Source organism: Malurus melanocephalus, unplaced genomic scaffold (assembly GCF_030028575.1).
Source record: "Malurus melanocephalus ecotype Western Australia unplaced genomic scaffold, MMel_1.1 scaffold_775, whole genome shotgun sequence".
Classification (NCBI taxonomy): Eukaryota; Metazoa; Chordata; class Aves; order Passeriformes; family Maluridae; genus Malurus; species Malurus melanocephalus.
In genome coordinates, this window is record NW_026624007.1 from 102,347 (window position 1) to 113,151 (window position 10,805).

The following is a 10,805-nucleotide window of genomic DNA, read 5'->3' on the forward strand; positions in this document are numbered from 1 at the left end:
AAACAGGGAAAATCTGGGAAAAACTGAGAAAACCAGAGAAACAGGGAAAGCAAAGAAACGTGAAGGGAGTACCTAAGGAAATCTGTCATGGGCAGCCACTGAATCCAGCTCATTTTGGGAATATCAGCTGTGCTACATGAAAAATAAGGGCTTTGAGACATTTTGGGCAAACTCACATCAGTGTGTGTGCCCTCCCTTGTTCCCTGGCTCATTCCTTCCGTTTTCCTCCGATCGTTCCCGACGTTTAGAGCGTTCTACATCGTGGTGGTGCCTCTGAGGAAGTCCCGAGGAGGACAATTCCTCAACCCCCTGGGCAGCCCTGAGGAGATGGACCTGGAGGAGGTGAGTAAAGTGTGAGTAAAGCCAGGCTCAACTTGGGGGGAGAATGAACAGCAGGGATGGGGTGGTGACCCCAAAACTGGGAGGGAAATTTGGGGTGACCCCACATTTAAGGAGTGGTTGGTTTGAGGGTTAGTTTGGCTCGTTTTTTCCAGGGTTTAAGGGTTTTCTGTGCTTTCTCCAGCTGGTCCAGGACATCGCCCGGCTGCGKCGCCGGAGCCTGCGGCACTCGCGGCAGTTGGATTTCCCCAAACCCTACATTGCCGCCCGCTTCCGCTCGCTGCCCTCGCACTTCGTCCTGGGCGACATGAAACACTACGACAACTTCGAGAATCGCGCCCTGGAGCCGGGGCAGAGATATGTGCTCTTCATCCTGGCAGTGCTGCAGGAGCCTGAGGCTGTAAGTGATGGAAAAAACCCGTGAGGAATGGCTAAGGGAGATGGGGGTGTTTATTCTGGAGAAAAAGGAGGCTCAGGGGTGGCTTTATGGCTGTGTCCAAGTTCCTGAAGGGTGGCTGTGGGTAGGTGGGGTCGGTCTCTTCTCCCTGAGTGAGGGGACACAGCTGCACCGATTTGAGGTTGGGTATTTTAAAAAAATTCTTCACTAAAATGGTGAATTGTCTGCCCAGGAAGGTGGTGGAATCACTGTCCCTGGAGGTGTTTGAAACAGACTGAACGTGGCGCTCGGTGCCAGGGTTGGGTTGATGAGGAGGTGTTGGGTCATGGGTTGGATTTGAGGATCTTGAAGGTCTCTCCCAGCCTGGTTCATTCTGGGATTCTGGGATTCTGTGATCCTGTGATCTTGGGATTCTGTGATTCTGTAATTTTGTGATTCTGTAATTCTGGGATTCTGTGGTTCTGTGATTCTGTGAATCTTTGGTTCTGGGATTCTGGGGTTCTGGGATTTTGTGATTCTGGGATTCTGGGATTCTGTGTGATTCTGTAATTCTGGGATTCTCTAATTCTGGGATTCTGGGATTCTGGGATTCTGGGATTCTGGGATTCTGGGGTTCCGTGATGGAGAACCTCTCAGCCCAGGACGAGCTGACCTTTGATGAAGGCAGGTTAACACCATTAAACTGTTCCACTCAGTGCCAGGGTTTGGTTGATGAGGAGATGCTGGGCCATGGGTTGGATTTGATGATCTTGAAGGTCTCTCCCAGCCTGGTTCATTCTGGGATTCTGGGATTTCCCAGCCCTCTCCCATCCCTGGGTGTGGACCAGGTCGCTGCCCCAGCCCTGCTGCCCTCCTGGCACCCCTGGGTCCTTGTGCCTTCCCAAGCTCCAAGCCAGGGACACGAGTAGCTGGGCTTCTCCCAGCCTTTGTGAGCAGAATTTGTACCCCTGTGGCTCCAGCCTGGAATCCAGAATGGAGTCAGAGAGCCCTGGGTCAAACCTCTTTTTGGAGACAAATTCCCTTTAAAGGCTGTTCTTTAACTCCTCAGARCAGTGACCCCAAACATCCCGCTCCAAGGGCACTCTGGAATCCCCTCCAAGCACTGAGGGGAGCATTTCTTCACAACAAACATTTTTGAAAATGCTCTCTCCCAATTCTACACCTCTGCTGTTTTCRCTGGGGCCGTGCTTGGCTTTAGGAAAACAAATATTTTCATATTTACCTGCCTCCTCCCTCACACACACAATGGGAACCAGCCTAATGCTTTGTTGTTTTTAAATCCCCCTGTGGAATTGTAGCAGGGAGCTATTGAAAATGAAGGGTTTCCAGAGGGTTTTTTTTTCCCCCCTCCAATAAATATTTAGTTGTGTATTTGATATTAAAGGATTAGGCTGACACGCTGCTGAATGGGTTTCTCAATCGGATTAGTGCAGCTTGTGGTAATTTTTGCTTTAGAACAAGGTGCTGCAGGGTCCCTCCCYGTGGATCCTGAGTGAGGAGCAGCCATTTCAGCCTGCTCAGAGCTGCTGGGGTTCAAGGACTCAAAATCCTTTTTCTCATCCTGTYCCTGCCCTCCCAAACCAGGCCGTGCCAGTTTTCTGTGCCAGCTCCATTTCTGGAATTTCTGTGTGGGACTGATGCCTAAAACAAGGCTCACCTGAAACAGAGGCCAGACAAAGTTAACAGAATAAAAGCAGGCATAAATTTAATTATTTATTTTATTTATTTAAATTATTTAGATTATTTAAAATAAATTTAATCCAGGCCTGCTGGTACATTGAGGGCAGACAAAGCCTCCTCCTGAGGCTACACCCAAAATGGACCCTGAGTAACAGATCTTCACCTTTTATAAGTTCTGTCTTATGAACATTTTGGGTCTCAATTCCCAATTACACCTTCAGGTGATGATGTGAATCCCCCCAAATTTACTTCCCCAAATTCTCTGTTGTTTCCATTTTTTGGGGCTCTGAGGCAGTGAGATGTCCTTGGATTTCAGGCTCAGAGAGGGAATTATTTTGTCTAAAGATTGGCAACAGCAGCTTTAGTACTGTGCACTGGAGGAGTACCAGAACACAGACACATAAAAATACAGAAACTAAAAATCCTAAAGCATCAAGATGGGAACTCCTCCTCCCTGGAATGGGTCTGTCAGGGCTCTGAGGGGTTTCAGGTGCTCTGATCCTCYTCAAGATCCCAGCTCAGTGCAGAGGCAGCGCAGGACTCACGCTGTGTTTTACCACTTCGTATTTATTTTCCAGGATTGTTTTTTTTTTTTTTTCAGTCACCAGACCAAGCGTTAATTCTTGAYTTAATCCCTTGCCTCTCGCTCTGTAATCCTGTCTGACTGTCAAAATCCAGATGGTTACGTGGGAGCTTGGGAGAAGTGTTTGTTTTTTTGTGGCTGTGGTGAGGGCTCAGGGATGGGGTTTGTTGGAGAAATTCATCTTCCTGGCTGGCAGAGGGGCTGAGCCATGGGCACAGGGCAGGCTGCAGCCTCACAGGGGTGAGATTTCTCAAAGATTTGTCTCATTGCAGCACTGAGGATCCCCATCCTGTGGATATTTAGGGTTTTTTCCCCGTTCCATTTGGGCTGTGCTTCACAGAGCTCACACCCTCTCCGTCAGCTCCTCCCAAAATCGTGTTTTCACCCATTTCCCAGTCCCCATCCCCTCTCTGAGCTGTTTTCCACCATTTTCCATGTCTTGCAGACCTATGCTGCCAGTCCTTTCTCCGACCCCATCCAGCTGGACAACCCTGACCCACAGCCCATCATCGAYGGTGAGGAGGGGCTCATCTGGGTCATCGGGCCCGTGCTGGCCGTGGTCTTCATCATCTGCATCGTCATCGCCATCCTGCTCTACAAAAAGTAAGAGCTGCCCACGCCTGAGATGGTTCTGGGTGTCCCCAAMGTTCCCTAAAGGGTTTTTTTGACTTGGTGATGAGGGTAAATTGTTCCTTGGGMACTATGGAGAGTCTGCCCAGCACGGAAGAGTTTTAGGGATTTGGTGCTTCAGGTTCTTGCCCAGGAGAGATGTTCTGGTCCTACAGACCCTCTCCTTGCTCCATGGGCAGGGAGAGACGCAGGGAAGGCACCTCAGAGCTGTGGGGCAGAGAGAACCCCACTGCTCTCAGATTTCCTGCTAGGGCAGGGGGTGAGTTTTTGGGAAGGAGAGAAGGGAAAATCCCCCAAATGTCTCTGTTTTCCTTGGCTTTCTGAGCAGCTCATGGTGTGAATGAGGATGAGGATGAGGATGAGGATGAGGATGAGGATGAGGATGAGGATGAGGATGAGGATTGGGGTCTCACCCACGACAGGAGAAGGGGACAAGAAGGGGAGCAGGAGCTGAGCAAAGTCAATAATGGTGACAATGGTTGGCACAGAGGTGTCCTGAGCTGGGATGGAGCTCCCTGAGCCTTCCTCCACCTTCCACCTGCCCAGGTGTGTCCCCTATGGTGACACAGACATGTCTCTGCACCCAGAGTGTCACCCTGCTCTGGGGACAGGGGCTGGGAGGGTCCCTGCTGGTGTCCAGCTAACTGGGTGACCCTTGCTGGTCTCAGGATTAGAGCTGAGCAAATCCTTCCCTTCTGCCAGTCCTTTCTAACCTCAACATTTGTTTTGTCTTCTCTCCGCTTGCTGCTTTCCTGGACAGCAAACCAGACAGGTAAGAGCACCAAATTTGCCATTTTTTCAGGTTTTTTGCTTTGCTGTGTGTCCAGCAGGGTTTGCTGTGTGGTTTTGGGGCTTTGTTGRTGCAGTTCCTACCTGACAGAAACTCTGGGTCAGATTGGTGTGGGACCACATTGGGATTGGGGCACAAAAGGCAAAATCCTTCCTCGAGCACCAGCTTTCCTCCACTTTACTGAATAAAACAGCCCTTCCTCAGGCTGAGCAGCAGTGACAGTAAATGGCTCATAAAGTGGGGGGTTAATGGAGCAGAGAAACACTCATTTGTGTGGCAGGCAGAGGTGAAAGTGGGTTTTTTCTCCGTGTTTGGCTGCTCCATCCGGGCTGTCCCCGAGCCCTTGGCATGGAGAGCCGGATCTCTGCCCCTCTGCAGGAGCTGCTCCTGCCCTCTCAGCCAAGCCTTTCTGACAGATCCTGTTTATGACTGCAGAAATGAGACTTTTTTTCCCAACCATTTCCAAAAGTGAAAGAGTGGAGATAACTGATGGGTTCAGCCCGTGAACTGTGGACGGCGCTTTCGGGGCTGCGGCAAAAATAAAAGCGCTCCTGAACCGCAGAGCGGTGTCGTTCCAAAATGCTGCCCCACGCAGGGCTGGCAGGGCTGACACCACTTCTTCTGGATGTTAATGACATCAGGAGGCAGCTCTGAATGTCCTGAATAACCTCCTYTCTGCCGAGGTGATTGCCATTGCTGCTGCAGGCAAATTATCAAAGGTTTCTGTGCACCCTGAGCAGGAGAGGTGAGGATGGAGCCCAAATCCAGCTCACCTAAASCAGAAACTGGASAGAATTSAGAGAATCAAAATAATTTCCATTTATTGCAGGGYCTTCAGGGCCATTCAGGGCAGTCCCACACCCACAATGGACAATGGCTCACGGCTTTTTCACCCTTTCTCACTTTTGTCCATTTTGGGGCTGAATCCTCCAATTGCAGCTGCAGCCAATGCAGTCAAAAACTCCAACTTGGCTCCCCCCAATTCTCTGTTCTTTCCATCTCTTGGGGCCTGGCCCAGGGAGGTGTCCTTGAGTTTGGGGCTGCAGAGGAATTGTTTTGTGTAAAAATGGGAGAGCAGGAGCTCAGCACTATCTGTGGAGTCTGGAGTTCAACACTGGAGAATTCCAGGATTACAGGCCCATGAAAACAGATAAATCCTGAGGTATCAGGGGTTCTGGAAGGACTGGGTTCCCTCAACCCTTTCCAAGCCAGGGGTTGAGGTCCACATTCTGTGCTCTCTGCACAAACTCAGCTCCCAGCAGCTCCTGGCCATTCCCACACCGAGGTTATCACATCTTTAGATCAGCACCAGGCTCTGCTTGGAAATTCTTTTCAAGGGGAACGAGCCAGGTCAGCAAAGACTTTTTCAACTGCCTCAGCTAACTGAACCCATTTGGAGGGAAATAAATTGGGAAGCACTTCCATGTGCAGCTCAGCTGGCGGGTTGGAGCAGGCTTGGCTCCTGGAGAAGAGGATCTCAGCAGGCACAGCTGTGCTGGGAGAGGACGTGTCTGCACTGTTTTGTTGAACCCAGACTTTTAGGGTTCTGCAGCTCAAAAAAAAAACATGGAAAACTACTGCTGTGACTCCTCTGTCTGCAGCAGAGAGGCTCTGAGAGCTCCTGAACGAGCCAGCACCGATGTCAGTGTGGGACATCCAAGGTCATGGCCAGCAGGTTTTGTATTTTTCCAAACGATTCWGCTGTCTCAGGCTGCAAATGGCTCGGCCAGAGTTGGAAGGTTTTCACTCTGCAGAGTTCACTGCTGGTTTGGGATAAAAGGGGAACTTCCAGCCTTGTCCTAAAGCTGCTGAGGGGCTGCAGAGCCGCTGTGCCAACCCCTCAAACACAGCCCTGACAAACCCTCCAACCCCTGTCCCGTTTCTGATGGTTTTATGTGCTCACACCCCTGCTGCACCTCTGATTTTCAGTCAGAGCTTTGCCTGTGCCTGAATGTGAGTGGCTGAGAAGCAGCTGAGACTCCCCCAGAAGCTGAGCCACCTTTTCTTTCTGGTTTTTCTGTTTCTTTTTGGGGTTTGTCRCGAAGCAAACGGAAAGACTCCGAGCCGCGGACCAAGTGCCTCCTGAACAACGCCGAAATCGCCCCCCACCACCCCAAGGACCCCGTGGAAATGAGGCGAATCAACTTCCAGACYCCAGGTAACCGGCTGCTGACCAGCCTGTCCCGCTGGGAGGGCAGGAATGGAGCCCCTGCCCCTTCCTGAGCCCTTCCTGAGCCTTTCCCAAGCCCTTTCCGAGCTCTCCCTGCCTGCCCAGAGCTGCTGGAGAGCTGGCACCAACSTGGGCACAGCCAAGGAACCCCAGCCTGGCCTGTGCTGAGAGAAAACCTTCGCTGGGATGCTCCTGGCAAGGCAGGAAGGAGGTTTTTCCTGGATTTCCATAGAAATTGTTGCCTTCTGGGCATTTCTGGGCACGGATTCAGCGCCGTGGCTGTGCCGGGCACACTGGAGTGCCAGCTGGGACACACCACAGTGCTGCCCAGTGCCCACTGCTCCATCCACGCCTGGAACTGGGCATTTCTGGTGCCAAACCACCCCTGCTGGGTGCCAGGGCTGCCCCTGGGCTGGGCAGGAGGAAGGAGCTGCTGTTGGTGCAGATGGGGCAGCGTGTCCTCACTTGGTGCAGGTGCTGGCACCGAGTCCCCGGATGGGACCTCAAACCCCATTCAGCACCTTCCACTGTCCCTGGCTGGTTTGGGTGGGCAGAGACCTCAAAACCCACCCAGTGCCACCCGGGGCAGGGACACATTCCACTACCCGAGACTGGTTTGGGTTTCAGATGCCTCAAAGCCAATCCAGTGTCACCCTGTGCCACAGCCAAGGACACTTTCCACTGTCCCAGACTGGTTTTGGAGGGCAGGGACCTCAAAGCCCATCCAGTGCCACCACCTTCCACTGCCCCAGGCTGGTTTGGGTTGGAGGAACCTCAAAGCCCATCCAGTGCCACCACCTTCCACTGTCCTGGACTGGTTTGGGTTGAAGGAACCTCAAAGCCCATCCAGTGCCACCATGGACAGGGACAACTTCCACTGTCCCAGGATGATTTGGGAGGGCAGGGACCTCAAAGCCCATCCAGTGCCACCCCGTGCCACTGGCAGAAATTCCTTCCACTGTCCCAGACTGGTTTGGGATGGGGAAGGACCTCAAAGCCCATCCAGTGCCACCTCGTGCCATGGGCAGAAACTCTTCCCACTGCCCCAGGCTGGTTTGGGTTGGAGACACCTCAAAGCCCATTCAGTGCCACCCCATGCCATGGGCAGGGACACCTCCCACTGTCCCAGGATGATTTGGAAGGGCAGAGACCTCAAAGCCCACCCAGTGCCACCCCATGCCATGGGCAGGGACACCTCCCACTGTCCCACAATGGTTTGGGTTTAGGACACCTCAAAGCCCACCCCTGGGTGCCACCACCTCCCACTGTCCCAGGCTGCTCCAGGCTTTGTCCAGCCTGGCCTTGGGCACTGCCAGGGCTGTCCCAGGCTGTCCCTACAGCTCTGATCTCCGGGCAGGGGCTCAGTGTCCCCTCCCTGCTGCACCCCACGTGTCCCCATGTCCATGCATGTCCCGGCTGCCTGCATGGCACCTCTGCCAGCTGCCACCAACACGCCTGGCACGGACAGACACTGCCCCAGTGCCTGCCCACGCCTCTGCCTCCACCTTCCTGGTGCTGGAGGATTTGGAAGGGAATTGATTGTGCTTTTTTTGGGGGCTGGCTGTTGTTTTCAGTTTGTTTGTATTTTGTTTTATTTTTCTCGTTGTTTTGTGCTCGTTAGTGATGTTSTGTAGCTCCTGTTTGCCCTTCCTGTCCCAGTCCTGTCTGCAGCGTTGTCGGATTTTCCTCGGGGTCGGGTTGGCAATGGGGAYACCCAGAGAGGGCAGGGATTTGTAGGGAACACAAAGGCAGCTCTGAACTAAGGGGTTCTGACCAAAATGAGTTGGGAACCACCCAATGATCAGCCCAAAGTTGGGAATGGCGAGGTGAGGCATCCCTCAGCGGTTCACTGCAGGGACAGCAGCTCAGCCCAGGTACATCCCTAAATCTCCTCTTGCTGAGCTGCTCCTGGAAATTTCAGGAGAATTTGGAGCTGTTTGAGATCTTTTGGGTACTCCCAGCAGTTTGCTCTTGTCTGGAAGGGGAATTCCAGGGGAGACCCAAGAGAAGGAGCTGCTCTCCCCTCGGGTAAAAAGAGATAAAAAATAAAATATTGTGATCTTCCAGTTTGGTTTTGGTGCCAAGAAGCAGCTGGAAGTGCTGGTTCATGTGTTTCCCTGAGCGGGAATTTTTGGGAATCCCACAGARTCAGCTGAGGGTGCTTCCATCAGGTTATGGGATCGATGGATCAGAGTCAACCTAGTGACCCCATTGCTCTGGTCATGCTGAAATTCTCAATTCTGGCTCTGACAGGCTTGTRAAAGGCAGCTGAGACATCAAAACCTGCACTGAGGCTCTGCAGATCCCAAAAAAACACCGGGATGTGTCTGGTCTGGCTTTAGGAAGATCCTTTCTGAGTTTATCTGGTCAGAGCTGTGTCACTCCTCTATAATCTGTGAAGCACTGAAAGGTTTTAAAGGATTTKGGGGGGCTGATCATTTGCCTCCCACAGAATTTTGGAAACATTGGGTGAAAATAGAAAGGGATGGAAAAATGAGCTTGAAGTGCGGAGAGGTCGTGGTGCAGTTTGCAGAGGAAGAATCTTGGAGTTAAAGGTGTTTAAATTCAATATTTTGGGGTTCTGAGGGGCCTGTAGGGTCCTCCCCAGACAGGTGAGCCCAGGTGAAATCTCCATGGTGTCCCCAGCAGTAGAGAGGCCATGGGAATGGGAATTGCAGCTCAGAGAGGGGGACAGCACAGCACGCCTTAGATACCCTGTCCTGATCAGCACAAAAAAAAGTACCTTTCTTTTCCTCTTTAGATTTATGTTGTTTTTTTTGTTTCTTTTTTTAATTAGCATGAAATTTTTACGAAAGTGTACCTTTTATTTATTTATTTTTTACTGTTTTCTGCAGATTCTGGTCTGAGCAGCCCTCTCAGTGACCCTGAGTTTGACTTGGAAAGTTAGTTCCTGTGTGTTTTTGTTCCTGTTGGTTTCATTTTTCTCCCCCCCCCAACTCCCATTATTATTTTCCTCTTCTATCACTTTCCTTTCCGATTCTCGTTCTTCCGTTCCTGTTGCTATTTCTTGATTTCCTGCCCAATTCTCCGTTTTCCTGCGGTGTTTGCCCATCTCATCCTTTCTCTGTGCCATCTGTGTGTCTCAACTGCGCTTCCAGTTTTACAGTTTCCCGTCAGAGTCCTTTGCCAGGACATGGGGGTGGYTTCAGGAGCATCCAGGGCTGTCCTGACCCCCTCAGAAGATGGCCCGTGGCTGCTGCTTGGCTCAGTGTCCTTGGTGTCCCCTGTTTTTTGTGTCCTGGTGTCATGGGGGGGTCGTGTTTTGGGGTGGGGAAGAGAAAGCGGAGCTGCAGCTGCTCATTCCTCGCTATGGAAAGAGTCAGTGTTCTGTGGCAGGAAGGAAAAAAGGGACAATTCCTGCCTGGGACAGGGAAAAGGGACAATTCCCAGTTGGGACAGGGAAAAGGGACAATTCCTACCTGGGACAGGGAAAAGGGACAGTTCCTAGCTGGGACAAAGAAAAGAGAAAATTCCCAGCTGGAGCTGGCAGGGACAGGGACAATTTACACCTGGGATAGGCAGGGGAAAGGGACAATTTACACATGGGACAGGGAAAAGGGACAATTCCCAGCTGGGATAGGGAAAAGAGACAATTTACACCTGGGACAGGCAGGGAAAAGGGACAATTTACACCTGGGACAGGCAGGGAAAAGGGACAATTCCCAGCTGGAGCTGGCAGGGACAGGGACAAGTTAAACCTGGGATAGGCAGGAAAAAGGGACAATTTACACTTGGGACAGGGAAAAGGGACAATTCCCAGCTGGGATAGGGAAAAGGGATAATTCCCACCTGGGACAGGGAAAACGGACAATTCCCACCTTTGGTAGGTTCAAGGGACAATTCCCACCTGGGACAGGCAGGAAAAAGGGACAATTTACACCTGGGACAGGGAAAAAGGACAAATCCTACTTGTGACAGGTCCAAGGGACAATTCCCACCCGTGGCAGCTCCTTGGCACTGAGTTTTCCCAGGATCACCAAGACCAGATCCCACTCCAGGGACCTGCACCCCCCTGAATTCCACRGGAACATCTCCAACCTGTGATCATCTCCACCAAAACCATCTCCAGGGTGGTTTTATGGGGTGAACGGGCACCGAGCAGATGTTTAGGGTGACATTTCTGGTGACTTGTGCAGAGAATTGAGTCTTTGGTGATGAGATTAGAGAGATTCCACTGGGTAGATGAGAGCAGCTC

The 10,805-nt window shown here is 51.8% G+C and overlaps 1 protein-coding gene across 1 annotated transcript in view; it reads left to right on the forward strand.

Moving 5' to 3' along the window:
• Window positions 1-10,805, forward strand: part of LOC130584833 (receptor-type tyrosine-protein phosphatase S-like) — a gene marked incomplete at its 5' end in the record, with an annotated part of 46,584 nt that overhangs the window by 17,761 nt on the left and 18,018 nt on the right. The window contains 5 exons of the mRNA XM_057385062.1: window positions 249-342; window positions 524-739; window positions 3,445-3,602; window positions 4,390-4,401; window positions 6,465-6,577. Coding sequence (XP_057241045.1) covers window positions 249-342; window positions 524-739; window positions 3,445-3,602; window positions 4,390-4,401; window positions 6,465-6,577 — 593 coding nt within the window. The remainder of the gene's footprint in view (window positions 1-248; window positions 343-523; window positions 740-3,444; window positions 3,603-4,389; window positions 4,402-6,464; window positions 6,578-10,805) is intronic.